General features: G+C 49.7%; 1 protein-coding gene across 4 annotated transcripts in view; it reads right to left on the bottom strand.

The window, feature by feature from the left end:
• The window catches only part of TCEA3 (transcription elongation factor A3), a 46,282-nt gene extending 33,203 nt beyond the window's left edge, over positions 1-13,079 (bottom strand). For all 4 annotated transcript variants that reach the window (XM_023219855.1, XM_023219856.1, XM_023219854.1 and 1 more), the window contains exons 1-4: positions 12,871-13,079; positions 7,401-7,463; positions 6,224-6,329; positions 5,568-5,709 (exon numbers count right to left, since the gene is read on the bottom strand). In XM_023219855.1, the coding sequence (XP_023075623.1) occupies positions 5,568-5,709; positions 6,224-6,329; positions 7,401-7,463; positions 12,871-12,939 (380 nt within the window). In that variant the 5' untranslated portion in view covers positions 12,940-13,079. The remainder of the gene's footprint in view (positions 1-5,567; positions 5,710-6,223; positions 6,330-7,400; positions 7,464-12,870) is intronic.
• Positions 13,080-16,175: the final 3,096 nt, after the last annotated feature.

Raw genomic sequence — 16,175 nt, 5'->3', positions numbered from 1 at the left:
ATCCTGGCCAACATGGTGAAACCCCGCCTCTACTAAAAATACAAAAAATTAGCCAGGCGTGGTGGTGAGCACCTGTAGTCCCAGCTACTCGGGAGGCTGAGACAGGAGAATGGCGTGAATCTGGGAGGCAGAGCTTGCAGTGAGCCAAGATCGCACCACTGCACTCCAGCCTGGGTGACAGAGAAAGACTCTGTCTGAAAAAAATAAATTGGCCGGGCATGGTGGCTCACATCTGTAATCCCAGCACTTTGGGAGGCTGAGGTGGGTGGATTACCTGGGGTCAGGAGTTCAAGACCAGCCTGGTCAAACATGGTGAAACCCTGTCTCTACTAAAAATACAAAAAGGCTGGGTGCGGTGGCTCATGCCTATAATTCCAGCATTTTGGGAAGCTGAGGCGGGCAGATCACCTGATGTCGGGAGTTCGAGACCAGCACGAGCAACATGGAGAAACTCTGTCTCTACTAAAAAAAATACAAAAATTAGCCAGGCGTGGTGGCACATGCCTGTAATCCCAGTTACTCAGGAGGCAGTAAAGAGGCTGGGCGCAGTGGTTCATGCCTGTAGAAGAATCACTTGAACCTGGGAGGCGGAGGTTGCAGTGAGCTGAGATCGCGCCATTGCACTCCAGCCTGGGCAACAAGAGTGAAACTCCACCTCAAAAAAAAAAAAAAAAAAAAAATTAGCTGGGCGTGGTGGCAAGTACCTGTAATCCCAGCTACTCAGGAGGCTGAGGCAGGAGAATCGCTTGAACCCAGGAGGCAGAGGTTGCAGTGAGCCAAGGTTGCACCAGTGCACTCCAGCCTGAGCAAAAAGAGTGAAATTCCGCCTCAAAAATAAAATAAAATAAAATAAAATACACTCTGCCTAAAGGAATAGAAAAATTATGTATGCAGTTAGACCAGGCCTGGGAGAGGAGAGGAAGAAAAATAAAAGCTGTTTAATTTGTCTGATGTGCACAAATATTTCCCATGCTTATTCTAAGTTTCACTAATGTGGTTACAGTGTTTGTATAATGAATTATCATTAAGAAAACTAAAAAGAAAGGAAATTAATTAACTGAGCTGAAATAGGACCCCTGACAACTGGCTTCTCCCAGCAGAACGAGGAGAAACCTCTCCATTTTCTGCTCAGCCACAGCGACAACTTCATTTCAGAGCTCCATGGCTGTGAAAAGTGACTGGGCATAACAATTTAGTGTCCCTGAAAATGTATAGCGCACTTCAAATTTTATTAGCAAAATATAAATATCAATGTACATATGAATTTTTTTTTTTTTTTTTCAGACGGAGTCTCACTTCTCACCCAGGCCAGAATGTAGTGGTGTGATCTCTGCTCACCGTAACATCCGCCTCCCAGGCTCAAGTGATCCTCCCACCTTAGCCTCCCAAGTAGCTGGGAACACAGGTGCATGCCACCATGTCCAGCTAATTTTTCTTACTTTTAATAGAGATGGGGTTTCGCCGTTGGTCTCTAACTCCTGAGCTCAAGTGATCTACCTGCCTCCACCTCCCTAAGTGCTGGGATTACAAGCGTGAGCCACCTTGCTTGGCCCATATGTATGTTCTTCTTTTTTTTTTTTTTTAAGACAGAATCTCGCTCTGTTGTCCAGGCTGGAGTGCAGTGGGGTGATCTTGGCTCACTGCAACCTCAGCCTCCCAAATTCAAGCGATCCTCCTGCCTCAGCCTTCCGGGTAGCTGGGATTACAGGCACCCGCTACCATGCCCAGCTAATATTTGTATTTTCAGTAGAGACAGGGTTTCACCATATTGGCCAGGCTGGTCTCAAACTCCTGACATTAAGTGATCTGCCCGCCTTGGCCTCCCAAAGTGCTGGGATCAAGGGTGTGACCACTGAGCCTGGCCTGGCCTATATGTTCTTAAAAAACTATAAAGATATACATCAAAATGTTAACAATGGTCATTTCTGTTATTTTCTTCTTGTGTTTGATTTTCTAAACTTTTTACATTAAACACACCTTGCTAGTGAAATGAATACATGTATGTACGTGAAAAGTTTACAAAATAGTATACGAGTGTAATTCAATTTTATTAAAACAAATAGGTATTTTACACCTATTTACAGGTAGTAATGCATAGAAATAGTCTAGCAGGATGTATATACACACAATTACATGTGAGTGCTTGTTTCTAGATAATAAATGATAATTTCGTTTATTTTATTTTACTTTATTTTATTTTATATCTTCAGACAGAGTCTCATTCTGTAACCCAGGCTGGAGTGCAGTGGTGCAATCTCAGCTCACTGAAACCTCTGCCTCCCGGGTCCCGGTTCAAGCAATTATCCTGCCTCAGCCTCCCGAGTAGCTGGAATTACAGGCACGCACCACCATGCCCAGCTAATTTTTGTAGTTTTGGTAGAGACCCTGGCCCTTATCTCTTTTTTTGTTTTGTTTTTCAGACGGAGTGTAGTCTTGTCGCCCAGGCTGGAGTGCAGTGGCGCGATCTCGGCTCACAGCCACCTCTGCCTCCCAGGTTCAAGTAATTTCCTGCCTCAGCCTCCTGAGTAGCTGGGATTACGGTCACCCACCACCAGGCCCAGCTAATTTTTGTATTTTTAGTAGAGACAGGGTTTCACTGTGTTGGCCAGGCTGGTCTTGAACTCCTGATCTCATGATCCACCTGCCTCAGCCTCTCAAAGTGCTGGGATTACAAGCATAAGCCACTGCGCCTGGCCTATTTTCTTATTTATTTGTATTTTTAAAATTTTCTACAATGAGCAAGTAATTATCTGTATTATAAAAAACACAAAATAGCTAAACAAAAACAACTAAAATATAATTAAAGACTATTACAAATAAAACATTTTATTTTTAAGAAGAAAGAACTGAGAAAATGAGGCCGGGCGCGGTGGCTCAAGCCTGTAATCCCAGCACTTTGGGAGGCCGAGACGGGCGGATCACGAGGTCAGGAGATCGAGACCATCCTGGTCTACACGGTGAAACCCCTGTCTCTACTAAAAAATACAAAAAACTAGCCGGGCGAGATGGCGGGCGCCTGTCGTCCCAGCTACTCGGGAGGCTGAGGCAGGAGAATGGCGTAAACCCGGGAGGCGGAGCTTGCAGTGAGCCGAGATCGCGCCACTGCACTCCAGCCTGGGCGAAAGAGCGAGACTCCCCTCAAAAAAAAAAAAAAAAAAAAAAAAAAAAAAGAACTGAGAAAATGATGTCTGTGTTTCAGGCCATAATACTGAGTCTCAGAGATGAAGGCCATAAGTGACCAAGTTCAGCCCAGAACTTGGCTTTCTGCTTTTCCTTTGTTACCTCTCCTACACCTGTTGTCCTCATACAGGCCTTTAAAAGAAATTCCTTTACTGTTTTGTTTTGTTTTGTTTTTTTCTTTTTTTTTTAATGGAGTCTCGCTCTGTTGCTCAGGCTTAAGTGCGGTGGCGGGAGCTCAGCTCACTGCAACCTCTGCTCCCGGGTTCAAGCGATTCTCCTGCCTCAGCCTCCCGAGTGGCTGGGACTATAGGCGTGCACCACCACCCCTGGTTAATTTTTGTATTTTTAGTAGGGATGGGGTTTCACCATCTTGGCCAGGCTGGCCTCAAACTCCTCATCTCAGGTGATCCATCCACCTCGGCCTCCCAAAGTGCCAGGATTACAGGCATGAGCCATGGCGCCTAGCCTCTTTACCGTTCATTTAGTGGGGCTTGGGGATGGAGCAAACAAAAACAAAAACTGCATATGCTCAGGCTGCCACCTTTACCTCAATGCCTACACTCCCCACATGACAGATTAGTCCCAAATCCCATTTGGTCCCTCCCCAGTAGTTCAGCCTCTAGTCCTTCAACTTCATCTCACAAGAGCTCTCCTGCTCCTGGTCCTTTATTTGCCACGGTTCTCATAACCACACAGGTGCTCCAGACATGGCCAGACCAGCCAGGGCATGAACGGGAGGTAATCCACAGGGTGGGCGACCATGCTGCTACAAATGGGCTGGCAATATTCAGTAAATGTTCACTCTGTGCTAGGCACTGTGGAGATGGTCAGGGGCTCCCCCCTGCCACACTTCTAACCCCTTTGGGTAAAGAAAACACACTCGTGTGAAAAGTTAGATGCCAGTTAGGGTTTTTCCAAGTAGGATACACTTGCAAAATAAGCAAAGGAAAGGAACGGAACATAGAAAATGTGCCAAAACCATCTCACAGGCATTACCTTTTAAAAAGCAGGCTATTAAAATTGGGGATGACTATAGAAAACAAGTCAAAGAGAGAACAGAGAGAAAAGCCACACACCAACACATCAAGAGTGGTATTGTCTTTGGGTGGTGGGAATGTGGGTGATTTTTGTTTCTACTTTTCTAAATTTTCCTTTTTTTTTTTTGTTTTTTTGATGGAGTTTCACTCTTGTTGCCCAGGCTGGAGTGCAATGGCGCAATCTCGGCTCACTGCAACCTCTAACTTCCAGATTCAAGTGATTCTCCTGCCTCAGCCTCCTGAGTAGCTGCGATTACAGGCATCTGTCACCACGCCCAGTTAATTTTGTATTTTTAGTAGAGACGGGGTTTCTTCATGTTGGTCAGGCTGGTCTCGAACTCCCGATCTCAGGTGATCCACCCACCTTGGCCTCCCAAAGTGCTGGGATTACAGGGGTGAGATACCGTGCCCGGCCTTCCATTATTTTCTACAACAGATTTTTATCATTCTTATTTGTTTAGTTTTTAAACGCATTATTATTATTATTTTGTTTCAAAAGCAGTACAGGATCATTGCAAAAAACCCTAACAATTCAGATTTAAAATTTTTATTGTATAATACAGAAAGTAGAGATCCTTTTAATTTATAATATATGTCTTGGTTTTTGTTTGTTTTTGAGATAGGGTCTTGCTCTGTTGCTCAGGCTGGAGTGCAGTGGCGCAATCTCAACTCACTGCAATCTCCATCTCCCGGGCACAAGTGATTCTCCCACCTCAGCCTCCAGAGCAGCTAGGATTACAGGTGTGCACCACTACACCTGGCTAATTTTTGTATTTTTTGTAGAGGCAGAGTTTTGCCATGTTGCCCAGGCTTGTCTCAAACTCATGGGCTCAAGTGATCCTCCTGCCTCAGCCTCCCAAAGTGCTGGGATTACAGGTGTGAGCCACCACACCAGGTGCAGTGAATCTTATAAGTGGCTATTGCCTTTGCTAGCGTCTTGGAAACTTTGTCTTTGGGACTATTACAAGATTTGGATGTGAGGTACACACCCACTGTGGTCTTGTTTCCCTGCACCCAGTCTGTTGCCTGGGTGGGCCAGAGAAGAGCTCTAGACTGCTGTGTGGTCTCCTATGGGAACTCTCTGTAGAGGAATGCTGGAGGCCCTCCTGCAGACGCACTCCTTCCTGTCCCTGCATCCTTCTAGGCAAAGCCAGTACTACTTATGGCCTATTTGGGTCTTGTGAGTCTAACGTCTGGTTGAGCCAAAGAAGACCCCCAGAGGGGGCACTGCATGAGATAATACCAATATTTTCCTCCCCAGGATGTGAGGTTTAAATGAGATAATATATACAGAACTGCTGGCAGAGGATGTGAAAAATGTCAGCTTGTCTCCATCCCAGAAAAGAATACCTGGTTTTGGGGTCTTCTCGTTTTTTCCTTGGTGGAGAAAGACCTGCTTCTGGCTTCCAGTCTGAACAGTCAAGCCCTTTTTCCTTCTTTTTTGCTTTTTTTCTTTCCTCTCCTTTTTCTCCTTTTGGGGGTCCAGGGGCGTCTGAAAACAAAAGGGTGGCATTGTCCCTCAGCTAAGCTCTGTCTCAGCAGAATCCAGCATGACTTTAGTGGGCAGGGAGCAAAGGGCAGGGACGAGGACAGCTGCACACACACTCCCAACACACACACAAACACATTTACACACAAATGCACGTACAACAGAACCGTGTGTACAAATATGCATTCTCACACGGGGACATAAATACATTGGCAAACACACCTCTGCACATATTCAGATAAATGTATGTATGTCAATGTGTATTATATAGACAAATGCGTGAGAGCACAAACACATAAGGGTCCCATGTACACAAAACTCACAAGTCTACGAATCTTGCACTTATGTACACAAACACTGGCAGTCCCCCACTAGCTACCTCCCAGATCCAGAGGCCATCTGTCACTGATTAAGTCACTCAACAGACATACACTGAGTGCTGGCTATAAGTCAGGCCCAGTCCTGTCCCAAGTGCTAGGAGAAAAACAGGACCCAAGTCAACCTTGTCCTGTCTCACCTAGCAGCCGCTTCCAGTTTTTGATGAGGACTTTGGCCAAGGACACCACCTCCTTGTCTGAGCAGTGCTTGCGGACCCCATTAACAGCAACTCCAATCCTGGTTGTCTGCAAAGTGACAGGGTTAAGGCATGATCGGGGAATGGATACACAGAAATGGCTGCCCTCATTGGCAGGTCCTGCCCCAGCTCTACCACCACCTCCCCTTCCAACCTGTATCCCCAGAGTCCTAGCCCTAACTCCTGGCTGAGATCAGAACCCCACTACTATAACTGAGGCCCTGCTCTGCACGAGGTCAAGGGCCCAGGGCTAAGCCTGACATGGAGGATACCTGTGGCTTTGGTGAAAGGCTGCACCTAGGGTTGGGGGTGGCACTTGGCTGACTGTCAGGACCCCTCCTATTCCCAACCCTCTATTGTCTATTTTTTTTAGATGGAGTCTCGCTGTGTTGCCCAGGCTGGAGTGCAGTGGTGCAATCTCAGTTCACTGCAACCTCCACTTCCCAGGTTCAAGTGATTCTCGTGTCTCAGCCTCCCGAGTAGCTGGGATTACAGGTGTCCATCACCATGCCCAGCTAATTTTTGTATCTTTAGTAGAAACGGGGTTTCACCATGCTGGCCAGGCTGGTCTTGAACTCCTGACCTCAGGTGATCTGCCCGCCTTGGCCTCCCAAAGTGCTGGGATTACAGGCGAGAGCCACCGTGGCCAGCTCCCTCTAGTGCCTTTGAGTTCCAGTTTCAACTGAGACAGCAGCTCCAGCTATGAGACCTTGCATCTGTGTGTGCTCATTTTTCATGGCCAGGAGCTTTTGGTAAATTTGGGGACTTTAAGGGCCACACAGGGATTTTTAAATGGGGGACTTTTCCCTCTCCCTGGATCATTGGCCTCTTGGATCCCATAGGCCCAGGGCCTTGGGAATTGGAGTATTCAAGAAAAGCAAACCAGTCTTGCTCCAAGGCCCAGAGGTCCCTGACACCTAGAAGGTACCCTCTCTGCCGCCAAGATGCCCCTGTGTCCCCCTCAGTCCCTCCCTGGGAGGTCTGCACCTCAAGATTCCCACCCCCGCGGCCTCCCCTCAGAAATTCCTCCCAGACTCCACCTTCCCCCATTGGGCGTCTTTCCCTCACCCACCAGCTCTCCTCCCAGGCACTGCCCCAAGGCTTCCCGCCGCCACCCCACCTGTAGTAGCTGGATGGACATCTGGCAGCTGTGCAGCTTCTTCAGAAGGTCCAGGGCCCCTTCCTGTGGGAGACCACAAGGTGAGGACTGGGACCCGGGTCCTGCCCGGGCTTCTCTAACTATTGTGTGGTCTTGGTACATGGAGGAGGAGAATACAGACACGTGGCCGAAGGACAGGCAAGGAGCAGAAGGAAGGAGAGAGACAAGAAACATTCTGTCCTAGACGATGCTCTAACTTCATCCCCCGCCACCTGCTGGGTTCAAACCCTCTGAGCCAGGCTCCTGACCTCCAGCCTTTGGTTCTGCTGTGCCTCTTCCCAGGAATGCCCTCCCCTTTCCCCATCTTTCCTCCAAAATGAATTCCTTTCTGGCTTATTGTTGCTCGTGTGCCTGTAGCGTCCTTCCCTTACCTCCCCACTGTGAACTTCGCAGGGTGAGGACTAGGGGCTTTTTAAAAAACAAAACAAAACAGCTTGGCCTGCACGGTGGCTCACACCTATAATTCCAGCACTTTGGCAGGCTGAGGTGGGTGGGTCACTTGAGGCCAGGAGTTCAAGACCAGCCTGGCCAACATGGTGAAGCCCCATCTCTAATAAAATACAAAAATTAGCCAGGCGTGGTGGCGCATGCCAGTGACCCAGTTACTCAGGAGGCTTAGACAGGAAAATCGCTTGAGCCCGGGAGATGGAGGTTACAGTGAGCCAAGACGGCGCCACTGCACTCCAGCCTGGGTGACAGAGCGAGACTCCAACTCAAACAAAACAAAACAAAACAAAAAAACAGCTTTATTGAGGTATAATTGACATACAATAACTGCATATTTTACAACGTAAAATTTGATGAGTTTCAACATACCTGTACACCCATGGAATCCTCACCATAATCAAGATAAAAGCACAGCCACCAGCCCCAAAAGCTTCTTCCTGTCCTCTTTCTAATCCATCCCTCCCCGTCCCCAATCCTAAACAACCACAATTCTGCCTTCTGTTACTATGGGTGACCTTGTATCTTTAAGGATTTTATATAAAGAGTATGTAGGGCAAAACCCCTTTTTTATCTGGCTTATTTCGGCATAATGATTTTTGAGACTCATCTATGTTGTCTTGTGGATCAGTAGTTCACTTTTATTGCTGAGTGGTTTTCCACTGTATGTATTGTACCAAAAATTTTTTTTTTTTTTTAGACAAGATCTCACCCTGTTGCCCAGGCTGGAGTGCAGTGGCACAATCACTGCAGCTTTGACTTTCCAGGCTCGGGTGATCTTCCCACCTCAGCCTCCCGAATAACTGGGACCACAGGTGTGAACCACCCCAACTGGCTAATTTTTTGTATTGTTTTGTAGAGATGGGGTTTTGCCATGTCGCCCAAGCTGGTCTCAAACTTCTGGTCTCAAGTGATCCTCCTGCCTTGGCCTCCCCAAGTACTGGGATTACAGGCTTGAGCCACCACGCTCAGTCTACCACAATGTTTTAAATTCATTCACTGGTTGATGGGACTTATGGATAGGTTCCAGTTTGGGGCTGCTAAAAATAAAGCTTCTAGGTGCATTCATTTCAAGTCTTTGTGTGGACAGATACTTTGACTTCTCTCAAGTAAAGAGAACCGTTTTAATCTCTGAGACCTTAGGGCTCAGCAGAGAGCCCAGTGCTTCCTGAGTGGATGAACTTGTGCAGGATTAAAGCAGAAAGAAGGCGGGAGGGAGAAAAAGAAGGTTTAGGTTTGAAAATCTGTGAGCTGCCAGGCCCTGGACACCTTCTGACCCATTTCAGCCTTCTCCTTTCCCCCAACCCCTTCCTAGAAGCCATACCTGCCTGCTGTCCTGAGATCAGTTCCCTGGGGAGCACCAGCTGACTGTGTCCTGTATGTTACTATCCTTGGCCCATGCTTCATGGTTCCAGCTGCCAATCCCCACCCTGCCAGGACCTGGACCATGTCCCAAGAGCTGCCCTCTGTCAGTCCTTAGCCTCCCTGAGAACTTGGGTTTGCGGTATGTTTTCAGAGGCGTGACCTGCAGATGTGTGTGCATGTGAACTTGGGGGCGCACAACTCCAAGTGTAACATTAATTAAAGACTTGCTATGTACTGAGTACTCTTCTAAGTATTTTACCTGCATTATCTCATTTAAGTTTCACAATGACCCTATCAGGTGGGTCCTGGGTATTATTCCCATTTTTACAGAATTATTATCCCATGTTTACCAAGGAGCAATCCAAGGAACAGAGAGGTTAAGTAATTTTCTCAAGGTCACATGCTTTATAAGGAGCCAAGCAGGGATTCCAACTCAGGCCTTTTGGGCTCTAACCACTATACAAATTGTGTTAGCGTAGGCATAGATCTGTCTACACATACACAATCATGGAATATCAACATGGGTAAGTGCAGTGGTGTGCTGGTCAACGTTTAACAACCAGTTCTCAAGGGGGAAAAAAAAAACAACTGACCTATAGTGTTTGCCAATTTTTGTGGTGTAAACACTCATCCCATGGCCAATTTCAAGCTACCAACACGCTGTCACTGAACTGAAGGAAGTTTTGGGAGGAGATGTACAGTACCACGCCATTCTATAGCATTTCCACCGTACAGATAACAATAGAAGTAAATTACCTCTGACCATACATGACAGTACAACGTAGTAAAATAATCAGGAAGTGATTATTTTGGAGGATTCATTACCTTTGTTTTTAATATAATTTATTTAATTGTAAGCAGCTAATGTAATTTTTTTAAACAATTGCTGTGTTTAACTACCAGGTTGCAAAATTCCTGAAAATGCAACAATCAGTGTTATGCCAGTTCCACCTCCCCACTGGGTATATGCCTCGTGTGTCACGGTTGTATAACTGGGTCATATTGGAGGAGAACAGCCATGAGCCTGGATTGTAGCTGGGTTCACAAAGCCTTGTGCAAATGTTGCTGGGTGTATCTCTCTGAATACACATATGGGTTCTGCAGCCAGCAATGTCTCTGGTCTAAGTGTGGAGCTGTGAATATGCAGCTTCAGGCACAGCTGTGTCTATTTGCCTTTGTGGGATGATGCCTGTGTTATAACATCTGAATGTATAAATGTGGCTGTTTGCTAAGTCTGTAGCATTGCATGTCTGGGTGTAGCTGTGCTGCGTGCGCACGTGTGTGGCTGTCTTTGTGTATCATTCTGTAACTCTAATGGTCAATGTGGGTCATATGGATCAGGATGCTTGTCATGTTGGTGTCAGTAGCCGTGTCTCATATGCAGTTAGGTTCAGTTGCTTGTTTAACTGCTGTGTTGTAGCTGCACATTATAGCTATGTGTGTGTGTGTAGCTGTGACCGTAGGCACTTTGTTGTATGTTTGAAGTTGCTTCTGTTAGTGCATGCTCAGAGGATGTGACAAAGCCCTAAGTGGCTGAGACTTCAGCAATTGGCAGTAAACCCCAGGCCTGAGCTGCAACGTGGAGGATCCGTCTTATTACAGGAAGTATGTCCTCCTCTGCCTAACCACCGCTGGGCGGGTCCACTTTCACTCCCAGAGCAGGCCCCACCTTTCTCGGCCAGACGCCCAGAGCTCCGTGCCCACCCAGATGCTGCCAAGAGCCCAGGCGCAGACGTGGCTGTAAACTGGCTCCACGCTGCAGGGACCCTGCGGCCAGACTTCCATCTTTTCTGGGGACAGCTCTAGGCACTTCCACAGGAATCCATCTCCAAAAGACACCATTTCCTCTTCCCACTTCACAGAAGAGGAAACTCGAGGCCCAGAGAGGGAAGGTTGAGTGGCTTTTGCCTAGGGTCATAAAAGGAGTGAGGGGGAGGCCATGGCAGGTTCCTTCATCTTCAGCCAGAGCTCTACCCCAAGCAGGCTGCCTGTCCCCGGGTCTCTAGGCATCCCCACTCTACCCCTCTTACCCAGAGGCCCAGAATTTCTTTCCTGGCCCAAGCTTGGGGGTCAGTAAGGAGCTGGGCTGGGATAACCTGTCTATTCGAACTGGAATTTGGCTCAGAATCTCTGGCTGGGCTCCGCCAACCCCAGCTGAGAAAATGCCCCCCATGACTTGAGGTTCAGTTGTACTGAGTATTGTGGAGGAGTCTGGAATGGGGAAAGCATAGAGGTTGGGATTGTCGGGTGAGAAGCTCCCAGCACTCTGCAGGATTGTGTTGTACCTTTTTGTGTTGGACCTGGCTGCGTAGAAGCAGGTCTTGTTCGCCAGCTCTTACCAAGCACTGGTCTGAGTCCTACTAAGGGGTTTACATCTCTGTCTCATCTCTCCAATCCTCATCACTGCCAGCAGAGACAAGAATCTAGTGACATCCCTTCTCCAGAGGCAGATAATCTCATCTCTTTCTTACAGATGGAGAAACTGAGGCTCTGGCCTTTATATAGACACCAACTCATGACTGCCCAGTGTCCACTCTAGGGCTCCCTGCCACTCCATGGTCCCAGCGACCCTTCCCTGGGCCTTGGCTACTCTTCCTGGCTCTAAAACTTCTCTTAGGGTCTCTTCCTTTCCCAGGCTCCTAGGTCCTGGAAGTGCAGGTGGCTGCAGCACATGGCTACCCATGGTGGGAGGAAGAGAACCCTGGGACAGGGTGGGGAGGTGGGATAGTCATGCTCACCAGGCTCCCTTTCTTCCTCCCAGGGCCAGCCCAGGCCCTCCAGGACCCAAGGCCAAATTTGCTCTGGCCAGGCGACCAGTCGGCCGCCAACTCCAGGCAAAGATCACGGGGAAGATCAAACATTAACTTCCAGTTGGATCTGCGCTCTGGCCAGGACCCTCCGGTAGGGCTGTCAGCCCTCCTCCCAACCTCCCACCGAGCCCGCTCCTCCCTCTGCCCTCACCCTCGCTGCACAGGCCTCCAGCCCGGCCCCCTTCCCCCGCCCCGCGGGCCCCCGCACCTGTTCGGCCCCCGCCCGTCCGGGCCGCACCCCAAGGCCAAGGAAAGGGAACGTTGCCAAAAGAACTGCTCCTGATGCCCCAAGCTGTGGGGTCGCAGGATCCACAGCCTTTTACTTCTCTCCCGCAGACCCGCTCCGCGGTGCAGGGATGCAGCTCAGTACCCTCCTCAGTCCAAGTTTCTCTGCCACTTCTCGGGCCACCAGGATTTGCCCCCAGCCCCGCCCCCGCCATCGCCGCTGTTCCCCGGGCTTTGCACACGCCAAGTCCTGGGACTCCCAAAGTCCTTTCCCACGTCCAGCTCTCTTCGGCCGCTTTCCTGGGCCCCGCACTAGCTGCCCAGGGTGAACCCTACACGTCCAAAGGGACGTGCACAAGTCGCGCCTCTGGGACCCGCAAGATCCCCCTGGCGTCCTGGGCCACACACACACCCGCCTCGAGGTACTCAGCAAGGGTCCCTAAGGGGCCTTGGGCCCTGCACCAGCCGCTCCTCCCTCGGGTCCTGGAGTCCCGTACGCGCCCCGCCAGTACGTCCCCACCCCGGAATCCGGGGCTCGCCCGCGCCTCCCGGGAGCGGGGGCCGTGGCCCAAACTCTGCAGCCTCACCGTGTTCTTCCTGGCCACCATCTTCTCCAGCTTTTTGGCGATCCTCAGCAGCTCCTCTTCCTGGCCCATGTTGGCCCGCGACGCCCGGCGGGCCGAGGGGCGCAGGGGCAGCAGTCGGGCCTCGGGGGCAGGAGGCGCGAAGGCGGAGGGCGCGCAACCCGCGCGGGCCCCAAACACACACGACACACACGCCCGGCGGGGGCGGGGCTCTCCCCACCCCCACCCCCCACCGCCCGCCTTCCAACTGTGCGGGGGAGGGGTGGCGGGCACTAAATATAGACTTCAAGGACTTGCCAGGGCACTGATTGCCCGCGCCGGCCGGTCGGGCCTCAGGGGAGGGACGAGGCTGAGAGAGGGGACCCTCCACCTCCGGCGCTTCCAGGGACGCCGGGGGACCGAAGGGAGATTTGGGAAGGAGGGTTCTCTGGCAAGTTGGGAGGCTGTGACCTGGCCACAGGCGGCGGTCGCGGGGGCGCCCGAGGGTGTCCCAGGGGCCGCGGGAAGCGTTCTGGGCTCCCGGGTATCTGCACCGTTGCATCTCAAAACGGGAGGACTCAGTTCCACGCCTATGCCCAAGTGGAGACAACTCGGTGCGCTCGAATCCCGTGTGTGTGTGTGTGTGTGTGTGTGTGTGTGTGTGTAGATCACTAAATCCAGCTCTGCTTTAACCTGCACTCACTCCATCCTGCACACGGCCTGTGCATGCCACGTGTATCCAGGCTCCTGTTTGCCTCTGTCTACCTAAAACTTAGTTTGCTGGCTGTTTTGTTAGTAAGGCTTTGTATTTTTAACAAGTTCCTACGTGCTGGGCTTGCTGCTGGTCCCAGAACTACACTCTTGAGTAGTGAGAGTTTGTCGGGGAGATTATTTTTATTTGAGACAGGGTCTCCCTCTGTTGTTGAGGCCAGAGTGCAGTGGAGCAATCACGCTCGCTGCCTCAACTTCCCCGGCTCAAGTGATCCTTTCTGCCTCAGCCTCCTGAGTAGCAAGGACTACAGGCGGGAGTCATATATCATGCCCAGCTAATTTTTAAAATTTTTTTGTAAAGACTGAGTCTTGCTATGTTGCCCAGGCTGGTTGGGAACTCCTGGTCTCAAGGGATCCTCCTGCCTTGGCCTCCTAAAGTGCTGTGACTACAGATAAAATTCATTCTTAAGTGCACCAAATTTTGAGAAATACTCCTCCAGGTGCAACGCTGCCAGGTCAGGCCAGTGCCCCCTCAGTGGGGTTGGGTTTAGAAGGGTCATCTTGGTGGAGTGGTGGAAACACAATTGTGTCTACCTGCCCCAGCCATGCACAGATCTGCCTTCCCATGGAATGATCTCCAGTGATCTCCACATATCTCCTACAGACCCAGTTCTCTTGCTAAATGAGTTTAATGGACAGAAAATGATCTTCCTGTGATGGGAGTGGGGCTCAGGAACCTGGAGGGAAGGCATGAAAAGTGGTCCACAGGGTGTGCAGGTTGGGACAGCGGGAGCTGGGGTTGGGGTGTCAAGTGAAATCTCCCAATTTTCCTGACCGAACCCCATTTCAGCTTGGGCCGCAGAGGCAGCTTGGTGTGGACACCTGTCTTCTAATTGCTTTGTGACTGGGATCAAGGTAGGACAGAGTGGGTTTTTTCATCCATTCACCAAATACATATTGAATGTCCAAGCAATGAACAAGACAGACCCAGTCCCAGAAAGCTTGCGACTCAGTCTATGGGCAAGAGAAACCTTAAACAAAAACAGACATGGTCAATGAATGTATTTATCATAGCTGGGGTGAAGGGCAGGAAGCAGTGAAGGACCTTAAGGACACATTTGAGGGGACCTGCACTACTTAGGGTGTCGTCTTCCCTGAAGAAACGAAGTTTAAACGTTGGGCTGAAGCACACAGCAGCCATGGAGGGGAGGAGGAAGAGTGTTCATGGAAGAAAGGAAGAGGCATTCAACATATATTTATGGAGCAACTAATATGTGCCAGTCATTTCTTGTTCTGGATATCCAGAGAGGAACAAAACAGTCCTCTTCTCTTGGAGTGAGTTCCAAATGTGCAAAGCTTAGAGATGGGAGGGTGCCTGGCCTGCCTGACAGTGTTGGAGGAACTGAAAATTTGGGGTGGCTGCAGCACAGAGGTGAGGAGTGTTGGGGAGAGGCAGTGGGTGGGACCTGAGCATGCAGCGCTGCCAGTCACATTTGGGAGGTTAGACTCTAATGGTTTGGGATTTTGGGAGGCCTTTTGGCCAATCCCAGCCAAGCCCTTCTGGGTTGAAGAGACTCAACCTCAGCAGCCTGAGGCTACTTAGGATTGCCTTTAAAAAAAAAAAAAAAAAAAACCGGCCAGGACTGGTGACTCATGCCTGTAATCCTAGCACTTTGGGAGGCCAAGGCAGGAGGACTGCTTGAAGGCAGGCGGACTGCTTGAGCCGAGTTCAAGACTAGTCTGGGCAAGAGAGAGAGACCTCGTCTCTATGAAATATTTTAAAAAGCCAGGCACGGTGGCATGGGCCTATAGTCCCAGCTACTCAGAAGGCTGAGGGAGGAGGACTGCTTGAGCCCAGGAGTTCAAGGTTACAGTGAGCTCTGATTGCGCCACTATACTGCAGTGTGGGAGACAGAGCCATAAAAATAAAAAAATAAATAAAAAAAAAGAAAGAAAAGAAAAAGAAAAAAAAAGAATTTTTCTCAAACTTCTACCCAGTCCCCACCCTAAGCTGTGTGACCTGAGCATGGTGCGCTGCTGGTCACCTAGAACATCCGGGTATGAAGGACCCTAAGAAAACATGGAGTCCAAACTCTTTATTGTATAGATGGGAGGACTGAGGCCTAAAGAGGGTGATGATCCTCTCAGGGTTGGACCCTGTTGATACCATCATATCCCCTCTGCCTACCTATCCACCCTGCAGGTCACTGGAAGATAATTCCTGGACACACCTTGGACAGCTCCCCACATTTCTCTGATTAGGAGCTTTGGGGTGATAGGAAATTGATGCCCTCAGAAAGGACACCCCCAACCAGCAAGAAACCAGAGTTGGTGGAAAACATCCAGTTTCTTTACTCTCAGTGGGACAACGTGAAGGCATGTTGTAGTCAATACTGTTTCTCACAGGTCTTCATCAAGAGTTAGAGACAGAGACTCGCTCTGTTGCTCAGGCTGGAGTGCAGTAGCGCGATCATGGCTCACTGTAGCCTTGAACTCCTGGGTTCAAGCAATTCTCCCACCCGAATAGCTGGACTATAGGTTCTCACCACCACACCTAGCTCTTTATTGCTCTTTGACATTGTTTCACTTCTCTATTCCCTCATTATGCTTCCTGGGAT

The sequence above is a fragment of the Piliocolobus tephrosceles genome, chromosome 1 (genome assembly GCF_002776525.5).
Source record: "Piliocolobus tephrosceles isolate RC106 chromosome 1, ASM277652v3, whole genome shotgun sequence".
In the NCBI taxonomy this organism is placed as follows: Eukaryota; Metazoa; Chordata; class Mammalia; order Primates; family Cercopithecidae; genus Piliocolobus; species Piliocolobus tephrosceles.
Note: the sequence above shows the minus strand (reverse complement) of the source record. Positions and strands in the feature narration are given on the sequence as shown.